Raw genomic sequence first — 23379 nt, forward strand, 5'->3', positions numbered from 1 at the left:
TAACTTTCTAGAATTATCACTGTGTCTCCAATGTCTCCTCATCCTCGTGCTGTTGTCTGCACTTCCAATCAAATTTCCAATCGAATTGGTAGTTTCTGATCTTCCGTAAGTCATTTGGTGCTTGAGCCGTTGGACAGTTATCAGATATCTTGCTTGGGCTCAGCAGTTGTTATCTTCACACGCCCCTAAAATAGTTGTCTCCAATTGCATTTTAATTCCCTTTTGCATACTGTTATCTTATAACATATGTCCACTTTTTATTAAGGATGGTGTAAATTGGCTCAACTATGGTGGCTGAGGCTGCACTGGGTCCTGGCTCTGTTTCTTGGCCCACCTAGAACAGGCTGCGTGTGGTGGGTGGCGTGAGCCTGTGCTCTTGCCAGCTGGGGTGGGAGGGGGGAGGATTGTGACATAGTGATGCCCTATCAGAAACACTTCTGCCCCTTTCCTTCCCTCCCCCTCCTTTTTTTTTTTTTTTTTTATTTAATGTGTAAATTGCATTCAGATGTTGCTATAGCAAAGAATTGGATGGAAGCTTCATTTTGGAGTTGTTGAAAGGGTCCTCCCAATTTTTTAAAAAGAGTTATTTAACCTTATAATTACTATTTTCCAGTTTGAGCAGGCAGAGAGGAAGAGAGAAAGTGAGAAAGCAAGCCACCAGGTCCAGGACTTGAGCCACCGTCGGGCAGCTCTTTTAACCACCATGCCACCTGCTGGCCCCCAGGGTCCTTCCAGTTTGTTGTTTAGAGATGTAGCATTTAATACAATTATTATTGTACAAATGAATCAAAGAAGTAAGATACTACTTTTATTTCTGTGATTATTTTTGTTTTGTATGTTTTCCATTTCTTTTTTGATAATAAAAAATTATTTGTATATTTTATTTTAGAAATCTGTTTTATGTATTTTTCCTCAGAGAACTAGCTACTGTATTAGTTAGGTTACTGTTTTTCTGTTTATGAATCGACTGTTTTTGCACCTCTCTCTGTTTTGGGATTTATATGTTTAACATAGTGAATTCCCTCTAGAGCATTTTTCAATTTCTTCTTTAGATGTGATGTTTGGTATTAATACTGTTTTAAGGAATTATGAAGTTTTGTTTTATATATAATTTTCTCTTTAACTCTTTGTTTAAGGGAGAATTTTTAAACTTTGGGGTGAAAGGACTGTTGGTGGCCTTACTGATTTTAGGCCTTTCTTGTAATTTGGAGTGTCTTCCATTTTTTGTATGAGGAAGAAGTTTTGATGGTAGGGGATCAGTAAGTAGTAATTCATCCTAGCCAGAGGCCCAGTGTCTCAAACATGGAGCATTTCTTTTTTTTATGGGGGGGAGGTTTTTGCTATAGGGCGCATGCACTCTCCAGAAAGAGAGAGACAGAAAGTGAGAAATCACCCCCCGGGGAGACGGCCACGCCGCAATTCCTTCTCCTCCATTCTCCTTTCGGGATCTTGGACACGCACGCACATGCGCCCAGTGTGAGTTTAAGTCACCGGGTCTGGGATTCGATCAGCGATATATCCATTACGCCAACTGCTGGTCCCAAGCATGGAGCATTTCTATCAGAGCGACTTGAGTGTTATAATGTATGTTGAAGGATAAATGTCTTTGGTGAGGGAACTAATTTCTCCAAAGACATTATTCCAAAGTTTGTAATTGATGGTTGGCTTTTTGTTTATTTTGCTATAGGATGCATATACTCAAGAGAGTGAGAGACAGAGAGAAAGTGAGAAATCACTCCTCGGGGTGGGGAGGGGAGATGGCCACAGCACATTCTTCTCCAGTCTCCTCTTAGGGTTTTGGGCACGTGTGCATATGCTCCAACACGCCCCTGCCGTGGTTTTTAAGTCACGAGGTCTGACTGAGACTTGAACCACACAGTCAACCATGTGGGATCCAGTGCCTTAACCTCCACTCCGCCTGGTGGCCCTTGGTTGGCTTTCTTTAACATTACAGAGGGTGTGATGGTCAAAAGTTGAGACATAACTTGAATGCTTGTTTGCCATATAATTAATAAAATGCCCTAACTCCCTCTGAACTTTAGTTTTTCTCTTCTATAAAATAGGATGATGATTCTAATACCTGTTCTTTTTTTTTTTTTTTAACGAGGCTTAAGTGTGATCATGCCTGTTGGCCTCTGAACAAGTGCTTTGAACATGGACGTGTTCCTCGTTAGCTGCCATCTGTGATAACAGTTATTGCTGGTGTCCTGTGCTCTGTTATCGCTGTGGTTTATTTTGTGTGATACTCTTTGTAAAAGTCTGATACCTGTGATACATACAAAGTAATTTTTATAATTCCAATTCTAAATAGTATATTTAGTAAGAATTTATTCTTAATACCAAGTTCTTTTTAAAAAAATATTTCTTAATTTTATTTTGTTATTATTATTATTATTTTAAATTTGACCAAAGACAGAGCGAGATCGAGCGAGAGCACGGGAAAGTGAGAAAGCAAGTCACCATGTCTGGCACTCAACCCCAGTTAGCCATGTGGGAGTCCAGCACCTTAACCACCACGCCATCTCCCAGCTCCCAGCCCCCTTAATAGCAAATTCTAATTAGAGCAGACAAAATCAGAGTTAAGGAAATGTTAGTGTATAAAGCTGACATTTTGTACGGATCTGTGATAACTTAGTTTACCACATGACAGCAGGCTTAAATACGTGTTTAAGAGAATGGTGTACACCACGACAGTGACTGCGAAGACTGACTAGCGAGATGCGAGGTTATGCTCTCCTTCACGTAACGCATGACGTTCTGAACGTGCATGGTGTATGTCAGTCAGTTATTCTTTGTTCCTCTGTTTCCTAATATGTAACGTCACCGCCAAAATAGGTGACTGCTAAGGTTTGCTCCAACTCTGTAATTATATGATGGCACATTTGAAGTATCACTTACTCGTTAAAACATGACAAGATTCTAGTATACACTGATTTTAACTTTTTTATACTTGCCAGCTTGATCTTACATACATGTAGAAAGAACAGCTGGAATTGTATATTATTAAAAGTCTTTTACTTTTGCTTGGAAACGTTTAGGTATGATTTTATAGGTTGCTATGGAAATTAAGTAAAATTGTCCATGGGCAGCAGGTGGCACAGAGATTAAGGCAGCTGGATCCTATGTGGCTGACTGTAGTTTGAGTCCTGGGGTCCAGTGGTTTGAAAATCATGTCTGGCACACACACACAGCCTATAGCAAACTACTTAAATAATAAATAAATATTCTTTTTGGGGGGAGAGGTGTTTTTGCTATAGGGCGCGTGCGCTTGCCAGGAAGAGAGAGAGAGAGATAGAAAGTGAGAAATCACCCCCCAGGGGATGATTTCCACAATCCCTTCTCCTCCATTCTCCTCTCACGATCTTGAGCACACCTGGCATGAGTTTAAGCCAGGACGCGAACCGCGGTCGACTACATGGGAGTCCAGCAACATAGCAATTATGCTAACTGCTGGTCCCAATAAATATTCTTTTAAAAAAGAAAAGGAAAATGCCCTTAACGTTCATGTTCTCTCCTGTAAAGTTTAAAAAGCATCATATCTTGCCACAGCAACAAAATGCAATGTTCTGCAAGCCTGACCCACATGGGAAGATCTGGGTTCACATCTGGAGACCTGCCTGAAGTCCAGGTCTCTAGGCACCTGACTGAGGCTGGGAGTGGATCATGGCATTGAGACCATGCTGGGGGGGTGTTGTCTCTCTGTCTCTGTCCCTGTCTGTCATGTAAGAAATAGGTAAAAACTTTTTAAAAATCTTGCTTTAATTTTTAATAATTAATCAGAGATTATTGTATAATTTTTCCCTATATTCAGTTTGCAATATAATTTAATAACATTTTAAATACTAAGCTGCCTGCTTTCAATCTTTTGGAAATCCTAAACAGTGAAGACATTTCTGTTGAGTTGTTGGAAAGTCATGATGCAGTTTTGCATAGAAAAACCTAGAAAAATATGTTATGACTTTTCAGACAATGCAAGAAGGATTTTTTTTTTCCCCCCATTTGCTACAGGATATAGGCACTTACTGGAGAGATACATGCACTCCCTGGAGAAGGAGAGAGCGGGGGCGGGTGAGAAAGCATACTCTGCAGGGTGGCCACACGGTAGTCCCTTCTCCTTCGTTGTCCTCATTGTCCTCTCAGGATTTGAGGTGCACATGCACTCAGTGTTTTTCAAACTCACTGGATCAGGGGCTCGAACTGTACAGTCAGCCATGTGGGATCCAGCCACCTTAACCACCAGCTGGCCCAGAAATTCTTTATTTAAGCAGTTTTCCTGGAATTCTGTAGATGTAAATCTAGTCAGTAAAAGTTCTCTTTCTCGTTTTAACTAAATACAGTGTGAAATGAAGAATACTTTTTAATCAAGTATCTTCTGACTGTTACGTTGTCTTTCCTTTATAGGCTGACTTGTTTTTGTCTTAGACTGTATAGTTGTGGCTTGTCATGAGTGTGCCGTTTTCAGCTCTGAGCAAGGCCATCGTCTAGCTCCGAGCCAGCAGAGGCTACTGTCTTGGTTTGTACACGCGCTTTGACGTGCACAGACGCATATGCCTGTGCCTTTGTGTTCCCACTGAGCTGGGGAGAAGTCTGTGCATACACTGTGTTAGAGGAGGCGTCCAAATGAAAACACTTTTTACCGAAAACGTGCCGTTCCATTCTATGTGCTGCTCATCTTAGCTAATGAAGATCTCATTTCTCGGGTCGCCAGAGCTCCTTGCTGCTGAGAGGACCCTGGCTTTTTGCTGTTCGGAGGTCCTCACAGGTTAGAATGGGTTCTGCCAAGTTAGCCATGTGGTGCTAGGCTGTCATGCTCCTTCTAGGAGAGCTAGCCTATACACTCGAAGCAGCATTTGAACTTGGAAGCTCTATTTTGGAAATATTGTAACTGTCCCTTTTATTTTTTTCATCTGTCTGTTAGATTTTTTCCTTTAAGTTCTATGTAACTTAAGTATGGCTTCTTACAAATCTTTAAAAAAAACGACTTGTGGGAATGTGTCACTTGTTTTTATTCAAATTAAAATAATTTTGATCTTGGGGACCCGCAGGTTAAGGTGCCGGGCTCCCACATGGCTGACCATGGTTTGAGTCCTAGACCTGGTGGCTAGCTTTCTCACTTTCTCTCTCTTTCTGGTCAAATTAAAATAAATCAATGAATAAATAAAATTAAATAATCAATTCTTTATAATTTTTTTCATCTTTAAATATGACATACATTTGTCTTAGTGCACCAGGAAGCAAGCTCAGGAGAAAGTGTGCTTTAATGTACCCGTGTTATCATCATTTGAATCTTTATCATCACATTGTTTAGGAGTTTTAAGTTTCAAACATTGTATCTTTCTTCACTGTCTTATGTGACTGTTGTTCCTTCCTGTAGTAAGGCAGTAGGCCCTCGGACTGGGTGCGTGTCAGTAATCGGGGCTGTCCTCTTTTCTTTAGGAACAGCTTTAACAAGTGCTATCTTATTCTTCTCTCCATTTGACAAGTTGCTGACCTTACTCAGAATTCAAGAAATTGTAGATGTTGGAAATTTTTTCCATAGAAACAGGAAATGTACATTTATTATAGAGGAAATACCATATCATGCACGTATGGAGACATTAAAGGGTCAAATGTTTATGTAATTATTGTTTATTGTTTATGTGCTTGCAAGGGGAAAATTGAGTCTGTGATCATTTCAGAATTTCCTGTGTTTCCTCCTCCTCGGGTTGGAGGAGGAGGAGTGGTGAACATATTATGACAGTAGAATTAGGTAAAAGAATGTAAACCACATTTGCAAGATTGTAGTTGATCAGTTGACTTTTCCAGTGGAATTGGGAAAGTGAAAATAAGTATTTGTGGTTGTATTTGGGTACTTTATGTTTAATTTATTTTACAGCTTTTCATGCAACACCCAACACTTACAAACGGAAGAACACAGAAACAGCTTTAGACAACAAACCTTGTGGACCACAGTGTTATCAGCACTTGGTAAGATTCAGTGCCGTATTACTCCAGAGGGCATTTGAGAAGTCGTGCTTTTGAACTGTGGTGGAGGCGAGAAAGTCAGCTGACACTGTCTGCACCACGCTTCCATCCCGGCCCTGTAGTAGGCGGAGGTTGCTCACACCTCGCTTCTTCTGTAGCTCATAAACTGCACCTTTTAGTTCTCCATTCATCTCGTAGCTTTCTCTGTTTATTTGGGTTATCTCTTCAGCCGCATTTCAAGGTCTTTAGGATCAAGGGCTCTCATACCTTCCCCAAGGTCTATGAGAGCATGAAGCACAGACAGCGCATGTGGAAACCAGAGCTCAGTGATCAGAAGCCATAGTTCCTAAGCTGTAGGAGTTTTAGATCCACTGTAGTTGGAGCTGTATTGTAGATCCCACAGATTTTTTTTGTTTTTGTTTTTGAGTGATGGAGAAAAGGTAAGGGGTTAGGAAAATATGAGGTAGAAAAGTTGTTTTTTACGGGTACTATCTTATTTTTACCATTTCCCCTCTTTGAACCAAGCCACTCCTACCTAGGAACTAAATGGGTATATATTGCCTGTTGGATTTTGGACAGAAGATTCATTGAATGGCACCTGCAGAAGGTATCCTATTTTTAAGCAATTTGGTTTTTGTAGAATGAAGTATAAAACTGTTGGCTGCTTTCAAACTTCTCCCTTCTATTTCCACCAAAAAATGGAATTCTTGAGCATTATGTTATAATATTCTTTATAAGGCAGAATTTTATTTGGCTCATTTGAAATGTTTCTGTGGTCTCTCTATAGACCATGCTCTTACCATTGTTTTATACTTTCTGAGAGTGGATTATTGTACTTCCTAATGCAAAGTGTAACCCTTACAGTCTGTTCCTGAAGTTCCTTTCATGTCTTCCTGTGGCCATGTATCCCTCACAGGAAAAAATAATAGTGTTTGTTTTAATAATAAGATAGGAAGTGACAGCGTCAAGCATGTTTGTATTTTGTATTCTTCTTGTATATTTTAAATATTACTATAAAGAGGTATGTGTTATCTTAAACTCTGAAATAGGAAATCTAACTTGATTCACATTAGCTGTATGGTTGTTTTTATTAAAATTCACCTTTAAGTAGACTGTGTGTAGATAGAAGTAATTACCATAATTATTTAAAGTATATTTTATATTTTAAGTTAATTATAATCAGCTAATTTACCATGTAGAACTATCTTGCCTGATTTTGTACTACTCTTAACATTATATAGAACCCATATTTATCCTTTTGTAACTTTCAAACTATCAACAAATGTTTTTATATATGCAGACAATTATTTGTGGTAAATGATATTGTGATAAATTTCTTGACTTACTTGCCTTATGCAGTTTTTTGTTTTTCTCTTCTACCATGGTGAGTTTTAGAACTTGACCTTGATGTCTGATTCTTCATTTTGTAGGAAGGAGCCAAGGAGTTTGCTGCTGCCCTCACCGCTGAGCGGATAAAGACCCCACCCAAACGCCCAGGAGGCCGGAGAAGGGGACGGCTCCCCAATAACAGCAGCAGACCCAGCACTCCCACCATTAACGTGCTGGAGTCCAAGGACACAGATAGTGACAGGGAAGCAGGGACGGAAACGGGGGGAGAGAACAATGATAAAGAAGAAGAGGAGAAGAAAGATGAGACTTCTAGCTCCTCTGGTAAGACACAGCTAACCACTGGGTTTCACTGCTGCTTTGAAAGTTTCATATTTTGATGATTAGGAATGCGTAATGTGTTGAATGCTTTTCTCGGCTGACTAGTTTTCAATGTAATGGAAAATACAAGATGGAGACTTCTCCCAAGATGAGTAGTGGATTGTTCCTGCTCTCTTCTGCCTACCTAAGCCCTCCCGATACCTAAGCCCATGACGTTTGCCCTTCTGGGTCATTGAGGGTCGAGAATCCAGTTTATTGTCTATTCTGTTTGTGCCATTCCCTTTTCTCCGTCTGTTCAGACAGGACATAAAGAAATTCAGACCACTTGATTTAGTACTCCTGATGTTCTGTGAGTCGTTTTTGTTAAAGAGAACATTAGTGAGTAGTTAGTGTTTTACTGACTGGATCCTAGTTGTCCTTTACTGCCCTGTGAATCTCACCATAGATGGTAATAGTCTAACCCTGTTGGCTTTATTTTGGAAGTTTATTTTAATTAAAGGGAGCTCCATCTTACAGTTGCCATGGAAGAAAAAAATCTTACTGTCTCTAGCCTAGTTTATTCTAAAATATGATTAACTTCTTGCTTTTTCTTAAGCACATACTGAATTTTACTTAAAACCTTTTCCAATCATCATTTCTTAACCAGTGCTTACCTTTGGTTTTGTAGAAGCAAATTCTCGGTGTCAAACACCAATAAAGATGAAGCCAAATATTGAACCTCCCGAGAATGTGGAGTGGAGTGGTGCTGAAGCCTCGATGTTCAGAGTTCTCATCGGCACTTACTACGATAATTTCTGTGCCATTGCCAGGCTCATCGGGACCAAAACATGTAGACAGGTGAGCAGATCAGATGGGGGTATTGTCAACAGAACTTCAGATGTAGGGATAAATATGTACTCATTATTCAAACATAAGAACATTCTGAGTTACTAGTTATCTCCTGTTTATCTCCTGAACATAATTATATTTCTTTTTTTTACCCCAGAAGGAACTGAATGGAAATTATTCTTTGGTGGCATTAGAGAAGATCCCCACCTTAGGCATTGAAGGTTAGATAGCAGTGGATTTATAAAGCTAGTAAGAATTTAAATTTAGCACCACTCTTTTGAACAGAATGTAATTGCAGCTCCTCACCTACATAAGGGCAGGGGTAGGGATTTCTGCTGATCCCCATCACCTAGAAGTGTCATAGAAGAGGCCGAGAAATGATATGTAAGAGTGGTTTGCTTATATACGTCTGTCCTCATGGTTTTGTGGTGGCCTCTTCTTGACAGGTGTATGAATTTAGAGTAAAAGAGTCCAGTATCATAGCTCCAGCTCCCGCTGAGGATGTCGATACTCCTCCAAGGAAGAAGAAGAGGAAACACCGGTGAGTGCTGTACAGCCTTGCCGGGGTGGGGGTCAGTGTGGGTGCCTGTTGTGGGCCAGCACTTTTCAAGGCCACTGAGCAGGTTTTACGGGGCCTGTTAAGATAACCAGCTGAAACCGCTGTCAAAAACAGACCTGTGCAAGATTGTTTCCACTGGCAATTGCCAGTATTTTTCTGTAAGAATACTGCAGCCTTCAGTAAATCTGGCATGTTAAGGTCATAGAAATTATGATTACCCTACTGTATTTTGCTTAAGAAAAACATTTAGTAGTTTTTTCAGCAAAGGGTACATAAATAATTGCTTTAGCATTTGCTGTGAAATGTTCTAAGACATGTTCCTGCTGTGAATCTGGGCCAGTACTCAGAAGTCTATCTTTTGTTCTAGAAGCTTGGCTTTTCTTAGCCTGTGGCCTTGCATTCTGATGTTCCAAATAGTCACTGTGAGCCTGTGTGACTGTTACCTTTCACAAAGGCTCATGAATGAGATGAAATGTAGGGAATGTTTGTAGGATGATCTGATTTGTAAACACATAGCCAGAAAATCACAAGTGGATTCTCTTCTTTTATCTCTGTCTGTTCCTAACCCCACTCTTATAAAACAAGCAGCAGAGTTAGGTGAGTTAAGGGAAGAGTTTTATGCTTCAGAAGTTGTGTATAGGCTCTTGTTATGTCTTTTTAAATAATTGTAGGATCAACCCAATTTAGAACCTAAAGAAATTAGAAGTTCTCCCTGTAGGAATTTAGGCTTTAGTAGATGGTTCTGAAGATTTGGTTGAGCTATTTCTAACCATGTGGTCCAGTTGGATGGGTAATGATAGGTGAAATTGGAGAACATATCAGTGTAACCCGTCTTAGAATAAACCAGTAGGTAGGCACAGCTGCAGCTGCCTCACGTGAGGTGTTAGTCCTGCCCAGGTGAGCGTGCACGGCTGGGTTTCTGTGCGTGCTGTGGGCAGCCCGAATGCTCAGCCTGTGGAGTTGCTTCAGAGTCTGCCCTGGCTCTCCCTTTGCTGTCACACTGCTCTACTGATGGCACAGAGAGCCAGTGAAGCCGCTCCTTGTCAGATTTGTAGCTGTGACAATACTCTCACTTCAAACGGAAGTTTGTTTATTTTCTTTGTGTTTTTGCAGGTTGTGGGCTGCACACTGCAGAAAGATACAACTGAAAAAGGGTTAGCATCTTCCTTTTCCTCTTCATTATTAGCTTAAAAATGTATACCTTGCCCTCATTTGTTCTAGAATAGTAACTAGATTGGAGTTTGTGTTATTCTGATATAATTGACTTCTGTATCTTCATAAACCAGTTTAAGTAGAGGGTCTATTGGTGACTCCAGCAGTTTTCTCTGTGCAAAGAGAAGGCAGATCAACTGGAGCGAGTCTGAGTCAGTGAAAGTACTTGGAGGATGGGGCTGGGACACGAGGCAGCGCTCCGGAGCTCATGGGCACTTGGGTGGGAGGCCATTTTTGCTGTCGTTTTGTAAATATGAATATATGTAATGTATTTCCAGTAAAGGAGGGCCAGGTGATGGGGAGGAAGGTGCTCTGTATATCGATTTCCCACCTACCTGGATTCACTGCCCTGTGTGCTGTTCGTTCTCTCTATTCTTCATCCAGATGGCTCCTCTAACCACGTTTACAACTATCAGCCCTGTGACCATCCTCGGCAGCCTTGTGACAGTTCATGCCCATGTGTGATAGCACAGAATTTTTGCGAAAAGTTTTGTCAGTGCAGTTCGGAGTGTAAGTATTTGTTGTTTTGGTGCAGTTCCATGAAAACTAAATAGGCCTTTGGCCAGCAACTTAAAATAGTAATTTAAATCAAAGCTTTGAAACGTGGGAACACCCCCGTTCTTTACTTTGGAAATCGATTTATTCTACAACTACAGGTGTTACCCAAGGCCGCACCCTGGCACGCGTCAGTGTCTAGCCAGTCTCCTGGCGGTGTGTGTATGTTCAAGTTAGGTAAATTGTACTAAAGGGGCTTGATATTTCTCTCTGTTCACCTTTCATCGCTTAAAAGTTGTAAAGTTATTATCATTGTAAAGTTGGCACATAATGTAAGGGGAATGTAGAAGTAGATACTCAAGTGATTTTGGTGCACCAGAAGCTGTCAGAATTAGGAGGGTTTTGGTCTTCAGAATAAAGGAAGGTAGCATAAGGGTGATGGGTTTGTCTTTTCTATTTTTTTTTTTTTTCAAACATTGCTGTAGGGCAAATACACCCACCAGGGAGAGACAGTAGGAGGAAATTGCGAAAGCACCACCACCCCACCCCGGGAAGATGGCCACATCATAATCTCTTCTCCATTTCTCCTTTTGGAATTCTTGGGCACATGTTCACACGTGCCTGGTGTGTTTTCAGGCCACTGAGTCTGGAACTTGGACTGTGCAGTTGGCCACGTGGGATCCAGCCACCTCAGCCACCATGCCATCGGCTGCCCCAGGCTGAAGGGTTTTCATAATTGTTTAATAAAGCTGCACATAAAGTGTGGGTACCAGGGAAGTGTAGAACTGTGGGCTGTTAGAATGCAGATCCCCCTACACCTGCTTTATAAGACATAGAACTTTAAATATGTATACCCTCATTTAATCAATAGAAAATGGGGCGATGAGAACTCAACTGGTGACCTTTCAGAGTGCGGACAGCTTTGATGTGGCTGTGACTTCATTGTCCGCATCCACGGGTCGGGCTAGAGGAGGTGGCTGTGGGCTAGGAGAGCCAGGCAGAGCTTGCCACAGCGCCCCCTGAGCTCCTTGCTGGGAGTTTCTGCATGTGGCGATGACCGTGATGCCGGCGATGGTGATGGTGACGGGAGCTTCTCTCTCAAGGCCAGAACCGCTTTCCCGGCTGCCGTTGCAAGGCTCAGTGCAACACCAAGCAGTGCCCGTGCTACCTGGCTGTGCGTGAGTGCGACCCTGACCTCTGTCTGACTTGTGGAGCTGCCGACCACTGGGACAGTAAAAATGTGTCTTGCAAGAACTGCAGTATTCAGCGTGGCTCCAAAAAGGTAAGTGAGTTGGCTTTTAATGAGGTAAATGTCAAGATGGTCTTGAACATTTAGTTGAGGCAAAAACATAAAACTGATCCTTGAATGATACAGCTGATGAGGGAAAGGAGGGTTGTTTTGCTTTGGGCGAGGCATCCTCAGTTTCCTAGAGAGCAGCTCACTCTGGTGAAGAGGCGCACCAGTGAAATCCGAGAGGCAGCCGCTGAAGACGTCAGGTTTGGCGTAAGAGGAATTTTCCTGCGGGAACTCTGCTCCAGGCGGAGCGTGTCCCATCTCTTGCTTTTGTTTCCCGTGTCTTTGAACCGGCGTCTGTGTTTATGAAGACCTGATCGTCTTCAGGAGCTGTGCAGGGTGTTTCCTTAAGGTCACTGGGTCATAGAGGGCTGTGCTGGCCCTGTTTCCAATGGCACACCTATTCAGGCCTAAAAATACCCTTTTCTCCTGACCCCACACCTGCTGTCGTATGACACACTTCCCCACGGTGTGTTCAGTACTGGGAAATACCCTTCACGTTGGTGTGTCTTGTTCGTAGACTTCCTTTACGTCTTAAAGCAGAAAGCTGTGGTAGATACTCTTTACCTACTGGGTTGCTTTTGCTTAGTAATATTTAGCTAACTTAGTGTCTGATCAGGAGGGTATTTGGGAAATTCACTCAACAGTTAAGTTTGAGTAGTTGACATGTAAATATTTTCTCAAAAATATTTAAAACCATACTGTTTCTGTTGTTATAGTCACAAACAAAATTATACAAAATTATAAGAAATATTTTGAACATTACCTTTAAAATTCAGTATTTTGAAATTTCGAAAGTTGTTTATTAATGGTCAAGAACTATGGAGTGTGAGTTAAAATTTTTTTATATGTAAAGTAAATGTTTGTGTAAAAATGTAAAAATAATTAAAAGATGGGGAAAAAAAATGTGGGGTGGACCAAAATAGGAAGAGAAAATTGGAATTTTAGATGGTCAGGGAATCCTTTTAATGGTCACAAGAAAATTTTGAATAAAAATGTAATAAAGAGCCAGGATGAAAAGGAGTATGTTTGAGAATTTCTGACTGGAGTCGCCAGTGATGATCATCTTGGCTTCTCTGTTAAAAACAGAGTGCCAGTGGGCCAGCAGGTGGCGTGGAGGTTAAGGTGCTGGATCCCACATGACAAACCGTGCAGCTGGAGTCCTGGACCCAGCAGCTTGAAAATCACACTGGGCGCATGTGCCTGTGTGGCCATGTCCCCTAGGGAGGTGCTTTCTCACTTTCTCTCTCTCCCTCTCTCCCTCTTCCTCTCTCCAGCGAGTACACATGCCCTATAGCAAAACGAAACAAAACAAAACAAAAAACCAAAAACCAGACCAAACAAAAAGAAAGTAGGAAAATAAGACAGAAAACCCTGGAATACCAGACTGAGATACTTTCTCACGGTGGTGTTTCATGGTATCAAGAGAAGTGCTATGGGAAGACAACTCAGAAAGAAATGGCCTGGCCCCAGAGGAATGGACACCAGTGAGAAACCAGTAGAATGTCCTGGGGTGGGGGTGTGGCTAGAACCGAACATGTAATTGCTGGTGATAGAGATGCAGGGGGAGAAGGACGTGGCGTCTTCATGTCACAGCCAGGCTGGAAGTGCGTTACTCAGGGAAGTCAGGAACGCCTTGTTGAATGACGGCACCAGAGGAACACCAAAGACTTTCTATTTTTTTCTGTAAGATAAAAAATACTTATCTTCTGTATTTTATTTAAAACAAAACAAAACACTGTTTTTACAGTTTGCCAGCGTGCTCAGCTGCTTTCAGACTGACTGAATCTACCTGAGTTGGATTATGGCTTTAGGTTGGGTCTGAGTATGTACCGCAGGAACTTGGTTTTTATTCTGTAGTCTAATAGATCCCCGGTCTGTCTCTGCTCACCCTTTTGCATTATGTCTGTGCTTTCTTCTCTAGCATTTATTGCTGGCACCATCTGATGTGGCAGGCTGGGGGATTTTTATCAAAGACCCTGTACAGAAAAACGAATTCATCTCAGAATACTGTGGGGAGGTAAGGCCATCACTGTGCACGTTCGGTGCGCCGCGTCTCTCTTGTTCTCGATTGCTTTTATTGGGCAGGTCTATGGGGTATGATGAGAAATGGATTGAAAATGTGTTTTCAACTTGGATTTACGTGTGCTTGTGAATTTGCTTTGCTGTGTAACTGGACTGCTTCGACTCCAGTTGCCTTTACACTTTCTTTTTTTTTTTTGGAGAGGTTTTTGCTATAGGCCACGTGCGCTCGCCAGACAGACAGAGAGAGACAGAAAGCGAGAAATCACCCCCCAGGGGGAGGGCCATGCCGCAATCCCTTCTCCTCTGTTCTCCTCTTGGGATCTTGGGCACACACACACACGTGCCTGGTGTGAGTTTTAAGCCACCGGGTCCGGGACGCGAACTGCGGTCGACTACGTGGGAGTCGAGCGACATAGCCATTACGCCAACTGCTGGTTCCCATTGCCTTTACACTTTCATCGTCTGGGGACAGATGGGGAGGACAAGAGTCTTCGCCTGTAGAGTGTGTCCTGCTCAGTCCACACCTAGGTGATAAGCACCCGGAAAGGAGTGTGTCATTAATGACCTGCCTTTTCAGTTGTAGGGTTAGGGAAGAAGGGTATGCCTAGTTTCAATTTGGAATTGCCTCACCCCATGTATTTTTTACTTCCCAGAGACTGTTGTTAGTCACTCTGTCCAAGCATAATTACTGAGGTTGTGGAGCTGTTGTTGAGGTCGAGTCTGTAACACGTCGCTGTTCTTGTATGGATCAGTGTGCAGACTGAGTGGAAGAGAGAAATTGGCCACAGTTGTATTCTCAAAGTGGACCAGAATTCTCTTGGGTGGCTTTTGGTGTGTTTTGTCAGGCTTGTTCACCTAATTCAATACAATTTTCTTCTGTGTCTTCTTTTTTTTTTTTTTTAGAATTATTATTATTTATTTATTATTATTATTTAACTTAGCTTGAGACAGAGAAAGCAAGCTGCCAGGTCTGGGTCTCGAACCATGGTCTGCCATGTTGGAGTCCAGTGCCTTAACCAACACGCCACCTGCCAGCCCCACCTCTTGTATCTTTTTTAGATTATTTCTCAAGATGAAGCTGACAGAAGAGGAAAAGTTTATGACAAATACATGTGCAGCTTTCTGTTCAACTTGAACAATGGTATGTTTCTGAGCAAGACCACTTGCATTCCTCTGAATTGCATTTGAAAGCCGCCTGATGGCTATTTGATTGAAGTTAGCTGTCAGGGAGGTGAGGAGGCACTCCTCGTCTCCCTCTCCTCCTGGCATAGGTGGCTCCTTGCTCGAGAGGAGTTCCTCAGGGAGCAACTGGACTTGGTGGTGGGGGTCTTGGTGGTGGGAGGGGTCTACACTGGCTGTTCACGCTCACCTCTGTGTTCCTGAAAACATGAGTGCCGAGTCAGCTGGGCCTGCCTCCCCTGGAGAATCCGTCAGTGCCTCTGACCTGGGCAGAAGGCGCCCTGAATTGGGAGGTGACATCCTCCCTCCCTGTACGCCCTGGTTAAAGGGCCGTGGGATAAAGGCCGCTGCTCTCGAGCTGCTGTTGGGGGTGCCGTCAGGCCGCAAGGGTGGCTGGTTGGGATGGTGGCAAGAGCAGCTGTGTGGACATTTTATACTTCCACGGCCCTTAGTGGGAGCAGGCAGAATAGGTTTTGTCTGGGAATATAATGAAAAATATTAATAGTTTTAAAGTGAAATACCTCTTTTTGTGTTGGGAGGAATTTGGTCAGATTCCATTTTTGCTGTCACCATGTGTTGCTCAGGGATATGTAGTTGATAAGTAAGTGCACCTGAGACAACCATCTTGCCTTGCCACTGGTTTATTTTTAATCTACAATAGCAGTATTTTCTTTAGAATGCCATTTATTACTGAATGAAGTTGGTTGAATGATTTGGTTTTGAAGGCAAACTCCAAAGAACTATAGCTAGTTGTATTTCCAGAATTATAATAATTGTTTATTGATATATTATGAAATTATTCACTGGGTTCTGCTTATTTTTCCCTCTTAGATTTTGTGGTGGATGCAACCCGCAAGGGTAACAAAATTCGTTTTGCAAATCATTCAGTCAACCCGAACTGCTATGCAAAAGGTAGGTACTCAGAAAGTCAGAGTTACTGTAATTTGGCAAGAGGAAGGCCCTTGCAGTCCAGTCATGACAAACTGGAGTACTCAGGGGCAGGCGTTCGTGATGTGAACAAGCCGGGTCACTCCACGTGGCCGTCGCCTGCTCACTGACACCACCCTGTGTCTCTCTGCAGTTATGATGGTGAACGGCGATCACAGGATAGGTATATTTGCTAAGAGAGCCATCCAGACCGGTGAAGAGCTGTTTTTTGATTACAGGTTGGTAAGAGCACGTTTCTCGGGTGCTCTGAGGGCATTTTCTATGTGGGCTGGGGCTGTGGACAGAGACGCTTTTCTGGTTCTTTGCTGACGTGCTGTCACGGACGGGCAAGCCTTTTGACTATGGTTTGCCATGGCCATAGTGGGGAGTTAGGTTATGCTTTCCTGGTAATGGAGGGTTCCCTTTATGAATTGATACGAGTACTAGAAGCCATGCAGCCCATTTCTCACCCTGCTCTGGACAGCTGGGTGTGCCTTGGGGCCCTCTTTACGCCATGCCCTCCACAGGCCTGTGGTACGTCTTCCAGAGTGGATGTGGTCAGTGGTTCTGTGCAGGTGGCCTGCAGTATGTCGTTACTGGGCAGTGTGTGGTGACCGTCTGTGCTGCTAGGACATTTAGGTGTTTTGTTTTTGTTAGCATATTTATTGCACAAATCATTATTCATTCCTTTAAAAGTCAGGGTGGCACTCTGTGAGTCAGACCCCATGAGAGGGTTCTGGGTTCACATCCAGAGACCTCCCTGAGTGTGCTGGGCGGGGAACATGGCACCAGCACCCTGTTGGGATTCCCTCTCCTCTGTCTTGTGCTTTTGAAAGAAAAAAATAAATGAACTCACAGAAAAGAAAGCCAGGCCTGATTGGCAAATACAGACCACCCTGTGTGTCCAGCCAGACTCTGGACCCACAGACTCCATCAGCCGAGATGGGAAAGTGTGACCTTGTTGCTGAGGTGTGTCGTAGTTGGGGCCCTGACGGTGGTTGCACCTCCACTGTCTTATTCCTTAGCAGCACAGGTAACGTTTACACAGCATTCACATGACAGTAAGCACTGTAAGTGATCTAGAAATGACTTACGCGTACATGAGGATGTGTCTACGCTATATGCAAATACTACCTCATTTTATACTTCCACGGCTTTTAGTGTCCTCAGGGGACCAACCCTGCTGGTTCTGAGGGACTGTAGCTACCTGGTCACCCTGTGGATTCTTTCTCAGGGAAAAACCACTGGGATGCTGGAGACCCATTGGCCACTGATGGGCTTAACTGCACGCCTGGCATTAACTGCACAGCCGCTGGCTTACACTGCCACGCTCCGTGGGGTGGATTGGACAGGCTGCACCCGTCATGTGTATCAGATGATTGTCATCAGATGATTGTCTAGTTCAGAAATGCTGTTGCCACATGTACATCCCATCCAGAAGCTGTTCTGATTACTGAGTTGCTGGAAACTAGGGCCCACATTTTTTTCTTTTGTCCTATGGCTCATGTACTCACCAGGGAGACGGGGAGAGAGAGAGGAGTTATCCTTGGGATGGGAGTGGGGTGGCCCACTACAGTCCCTTCTCCACTCTTGGGATTTGGGGCACATTTGCCTGGTGCAATTTTTTAAGCCACCAGACCTGGGACTTGAACCATAGGGAGTCATGTGGGAATCCAGCACCTCAACCACGATGCCACCTGCTGACCCTCACAAATACCCATTTTAATGCCAAACTCCTGCACAGTTGAGAATCTGAGTGAAGGTCTTCAGTGGAAGGTCACTGTGAGCTCTGAATGAGGGGTGGTGGTGGACGGGGTGGAGCTGACCAGCTTCCTTGGAGCCTGGAGGCTCCACCTGGTGGTGGCGTTCTCATGCTCCTTTCTGGGTGTCTGCTGCACCCCAGTTCTGTCTTCACCTGGGACGATCACTGTGTTGCTCTCTGGCCTGTTTACTAGGGGCTCTAGTCACAGATCTTTTCAGATCGTGGTCTCTGCCTTCCCAGTGTCAGGCTACAGGTCACCAAGTGGCCTTTCTCCTGGGGTGGTCTGCTTCAGGGCAGAAGGGAAGACCAGGTAGAGAGCCATGGGGCTTCTTGTCGTAATGGCTTTGTCCACTTCAGAGCTTGGCAGCTTCTCAATGGCAAGATTCCTATGACACCGGTTGGGCATTGCCCCCTGCCAGGTGCCTTCATGTGCGGTTAGGTGCGTGTGTGGTGGTCCTCGTTCGGTCAGACGGTGCCGCCTGTTGGGTGGGTAGTTACTGCTTTTTCATCTTGTTCCAGATACAGCCAGGCTGATGCCCTGAAGTACGTGGGCATCGAAAGAGAAATGGAGATCCCTTGACATCTGCTACCTCCTCCTCCCCCTCCTCTCTGAAACAGCTGCCTTAGCTTCAGGAACCTCGAGTACTGTGGGCAATTTAGAAACAGAAAATGCAGTTTGAAATTCTGAATTTGCAAAGTACTGTAAGAATAATTTATAGTAATGAGTTTAAAAAAATCAACTTTTTATTGCCTTCTCACCAGCTGCAAAGTGTTTTGTACCAGTGAATTTTTGCAATAATGCAGTATGGTACATTTTTCAACTTTGAATAAAGAATACTTGAACTTCTCCTTACTGTTGAGTCATCTGTCAGAAAGCTTCATCGGCCGATTGTAGCCAAGCCGTGTGTGTCTAACTGGGGAACGGGCTCCGAGAGCTCCTGTGGTCTTCCCGCTGTCGCTGACTGACTGCACCTGGCCTACATGGCCTAGGAGGGTAACTGGGCAGTGCGCGCCGCCCGCCTCAGTCTAACCTTCGTCCCTTACCTACAGGGGATACATTCCAGGACCCCAGGGGATGCCTCAAGTCACACGGCTTGTGCTGAAACCTGCCAAGTTCCATATTGCTTATATGTATGCCTTTGATACACTTGGATTTATAAATTAAGTCCCGCGAGAGAGGAGCAGTAGCAGCTAATACAGCGGGCACCAGTTAACTGTGCGCGCTGACGGTGCCCAGCGTGGCAGTAACAGATACACAGGACAGAGGGACGCCTTGTCCTGGGCAGGAAGGGGCAGAATGTCATCCGGACACTCAGGGCAGTGTGCAGTTTCAACTTACGGATCGCTTATTTCTGGATTTTTCTATTTAGTATTTTTGGACCTTGAGTAGCAAACTGTGGAAGGGGGTGAAGCACTGTAAGTATCTAACTTAACAGTTGCCAGCACAAAGTTTGCTAAACTAACGAACAGTGACATCTCCCGTAACATCGTAACATGTAGCAAGCAGGTACCTCTGTCCTGTGTGCTGGGGGTGTCGAGTGAGGGCCCAGTTGCGTAGATGGGGTGGTGTCCCAGTCAGCTGTGGGGCCTGGAGAACGGAAGTTAGCCCCTGGTCTGTTCTCCAGCTGTCTGACAACGGAGTTGGGCCAGGTTATTTCTTTTTTTTTTTTTTTTTTGAGAGGTTTTTGCTATAGGGCGCTTGCCAGACAGACAGAGACATAGAGACAGAAAGCGAGAAATCACCCCCCAGGGGGGATGGTCACGTCGCAATCCCTCCTCCTCCATTCTTCTCTCAGGATCTTGGGCACGCACGCACACGCGCCTGGCGTGAGTTCTAAGCCACCGGATCCGGGACGCAAACCGCGGTCGACTATGTGGGAATCCAGCAACATAGCCATTACGCTAACTGCTGGTTCCCTGGGCCAGGTTATTTCTAAGAACCTGTCCAGCTCTAAGGTCCAGTGGCCTGGGATTTCTATAATGCCTCAGAAATGCAGCAGAGTAAACTGGGATTCCCACATCTACACAAGGGTGCAGGTGTAACCAAACTAGTTTTACATCTTGAACCAAACCATCAAATGGTTTAAACCATGTGTAAGTCAGCGTGTGATGTGCTCCTGCGTTTTTAAGACCTGCACTTTGACACGAAACTGGAACCAATACTGAGCAAGGAGCATCTTCAAACACTCGGCCACCGAAGGCTTCTTAGAGGCCAGGTGCCCTTTGGTCCGGGAGCTGCCGACTCAGGACTTGGGGGTGACCTTCAACCCTGAGTTTCAGCGTGCTGGCTGCGTCTTTGCCAAGGCAATGGCAGGTGATGCCTGCAGGTCTTCCGAGCATGGTGTCGACGAAAGCTCCTCCTGCCTGCTGCAGGCTGCTGGGCCTGAGGCTGCAGAGCACGCCTGTCCCCTCCCCAGGAGAGGAGCTTGGAGCCAGCACTGGGCAGTGGGCCGTAGCTCGGTCTGGTCGCTGCGCAAAGCAGCCCCGACTAGACCACGCTGAATTTTGGTCCCGCTCCTTGGAGGGCCAAATACCGCTTTATAAATTGAAGTAGTTTGAGGTTGTCATCGGAGTGAACTTCTGGTGCTGCGCTGCCCCGTCCCCGTCTCCGCCTCCTGGACCCAGTCCGAGATGTAAGCATGGGGCATGAGTGCAGCAGCCCGGTGTCCAGACTCCCATCCACACGACACCGCGGCAGGAACCGGCTCAGGATTCTTGGCTCTATAAAGTCAATCCCCTGGTGGGGGTGGCCTGGTTGTGAAGGAGGCTGGATCTTATGAAGCCGACTGCGATGCAATTCGAGGCCCAGACCTGCAGCTTGAAAACCACTCGGTTTATGTTCAAGCCCAAAGTCCCAAAAGGAGGCACGGGCAGAAGTGGGATCTGGCACGACCATCCCGCATGCCCGCGTCAGGCACACATGCCCTCTGGGAAATTAGAAAACAGGGCCAGCCGGTGGCACAGTGGTTCAGGCACTGGAATCGCACGCGGCAGACTGTAGCTCGAGTCCTGGGTCCGCTGACTTGAAACTCTTGCCGGGTGTGTGCGTGCACACAATTACGAGAGGAGAATGGAGACGAGATCGTAGGTGTTGCCATCCCCCAGGGGGTGATCTCTCTCTCTCTCTCTCTGGCAAGTGTACACAATCTATGGCAAAAGTCTTTTTTTTTTTTTTTAAGTCACAGCATTTTAATATTAAAACTATTTCCTTTTATCCTGTGCTTGCTGTTTTACACAGAACACTTTTAAATAAATTATCTTATAAAGGCAAAATAAAGTTTCTGATTCCTTTTAAAAAACAATACCATCTGTTGTGTTCAAGCTAGGCTTACACCAAAATCGTCGTACATCAGATATACAGTCAACCACTGGGGGCTGGAAAACTGCCTTACAGTAGTGTGTGCCTTTCAGGTGGTGTCACCTGGCAGGTATGCGGTGGAGACAAGGGGGGGCTGGATTTGGAGAAAGCTGGGTCTTTCTGATCGCCTCTACTCCCCGTTTACTTCGCCATTCTCCCCACTGAACTTGAATATGGGAGTCTGCTCACCAGCCTTAACCTCTAGGAAGACTTCTTGAAGTTTCCACCTCTGAAAGGGGGCATCGCTGGATGAGCCGGCAGAGATGGCCCTCCGACTTGGATCCTGAGACAGGAATCTTCAACTGAGCATCAGTAATGTCCACAAGGTTGTGCTTGTCAGAGAGCTGGGGGCGGTGAGTGCTGAGTGCCGTGGGGTGGTCGTGCAGCTGCTCCAGCGCCGACTGGTAGCAGGAAGACCGTGCAAGCTCCCTGTATGATGTCACAGGCAAGGGCACTGCTCCCCGTGGGGAGGGCACAGGTGAGAAGGGCGTCTTCCCAGTGGCAAAGGCATCTTGCTTCTTGGAGGCTTTTGCCACTCCGTAGTTTGACTCTCTTGAAAGTCATCAAAGGAAAAGTCCTGGCAGGGACAGAAGTAGCACGCCGCGGAGAGCTGTCCTTCCCGCTGTGCCGAGTGCGCCGAAAGCTGGCAAGTCTTTAAAAGAAAAATGCTCCCCCCAGCCTCGAAAGGCAAGATTGTGACGTGGGCAGTTCTGGACGTGAGGGTCAGTTCAGTGAACCGGCTTGGGCAGGCCTGCGTAGGAAGTGCTGACGAGCGGACCACTGGAGTAACAGTACCTCTTTACGAGCGTCTGCGGCCTCGTGGTGGTTTTGGCCAGTAGGAGTTTGAGAACTGGGTGGGTGGGGAACGTGGTTTTCCCCACCAGACGATCTCGGGCCAGGGCAGTGAAGCAGTTCACGGTCCCTCTAAGGGCGCGGACCTCCTGTGGCCTGCACCTGCGCGTTCAGAACACCTGAGGCCTCTGCCTCCAAGTAGCCGAACCTTGTCCTGCGGAAAAAGCCCTCAGACCGTTTCTCCAGTCCTCCCAGCTCACCTGGGAGCCCTGGCATAGGGCCCTCTAGGCCAGACCTGGCTCGCTGGCGGGGGTCTGCCAACTCCTGTTAGGACGCGCTGCTGCTGGAGGGATGGGCGAGGGCTCGAGCTGCCAGCGACACACAGAAGGGTACAGGGGACTTGAAGCACGGTTTCCCTGAGGACCTCTCGCTTCTGCGCCGTCAAGCGGAACCATGGACGGCCGCTCATTTCAGTTTACAAGGGCAGTGCAGGTGTCAAATGTGGGGTCACCTACAGGGTTTTTACCCACCCCTCCACCTGCCTCCGCGCCTGTTCTGAATCCCCACAGCTCTGAGGTACTTACCCAAGGGCACGCTTGATTCTGAGGAACTGAAGAGGACCCAGCAAAACCTCATGGCGTCATTCGCCCCTCTGGGGACCTAAACACACAGGGCCCGAGAGCGGGCCTGCTGGTGCTTCGTGGCAGACGTGTCCCTGAGGACTGCAGGTGGGGCAGGTGGGCCTCCGGCCTGGTTTATATGCTGGGGATCTTTAGTTTCTTTAAGAGGATATACTGAGACCGGCAGATGGCCGGACTCCCACACAGTCGACAGTTCAAGTCCCAGACCTGGCTGCTTAAACTGACACTGGCCGCATGTGTGTGTATGCCTAAGATCCCAAGAGAACTGAGATGGGATCGAGGGACAGCCACCTCCTCAGGGGGTGATTTCTTGGTTTCTGTCTCTATCTCTCTGGCAAGCACACACACCCTATGGCAAAAATCTCTAAAAAACCAAGTATAAAGCATAACCAGAAATGCCTCTGGGTATCATTTTTTTTTTCTTCTTTTTTTGAGAGGTTTTTGCTATAGGGCACGTGCGCTCGCTTAAGGACAGAGACAGAAAGCGAGAAATCACCTCCCAGGGGGATGGCCACGCCACAATCCCTTCTCCTCTTGGGATCTTGGGCATACAAGCACACGCGCCCGGAGTGAGTATAAGCCACCGGGTCCAGGACTTGAACCACGGTCAACTACATGGGAGTCCAGCAACATAGCCATTATGCGAACTGCTGGTCCCTCTTTTTTTTTTTTTTT

The 23379-nt window shown here is 45.4% G+C and overlaps 1 protein-coding gene across 1 annotated transcript in view; it reads left to right on the top strand.

The window, feature by feature from the left end:
• The window catches only part of EZH2 (enhancer of zeste 2 polycomb repressive complex 2 subunit), a gene marked incomplete in the record, with an annotated part of 42205 nt that extends 23444 nt beyond the window's left edge, over nucleotides 1–18761 (top strand). The window contains 12 exon segments of the mRNA XM_014583319.2: nucleotides 5876–5967; nucleotides 7395–7635; nucleotides 8300–8469; nucleotides 8907–9001; nucleotides 10133–10173; nucleotides 10616–10741; nucleotides 11830–12008; nucleotides 13945–14040; nucleotides 15105–15186; nucleotides 16056–16136; nucleotides 16306–16390; nucleotides 18433–18761. Coding sequence (XP_014438805.1) covers nucleotides 5876–5967; nucleotides 7395–7635; nucleotides 8300–8469; nucleotides 8907–9001; nucleotides 10133–10173; nucleotides 10616–10741; nucleotides 11830–12008; nucleotides 13945–14040; nucleotides 15105–15186; nucleotides 16056–16136; nucleotides 16306–16390; nucleotides 18433–18493 — 1349 coding nt within the window.
• Nucleotides 18762–23379: the final 4618 nt, after the last annotated feature.

Source organism: Tupaia chinensis, unplaced genomic scaffold, assembly GCF_000334495.1.
Source record: "Tupaia chinensis unplaced genomic scaffold, TupChi_1.0 Scaffold000010_1, whole genome shotgun sequence".
Classification (NCBI taxonomy): Eukaryota; Metazoa; Chordata; class Mammalia; order Scandentia; family Tupaiidae; genus Tupaia; species Tupaia belangeri.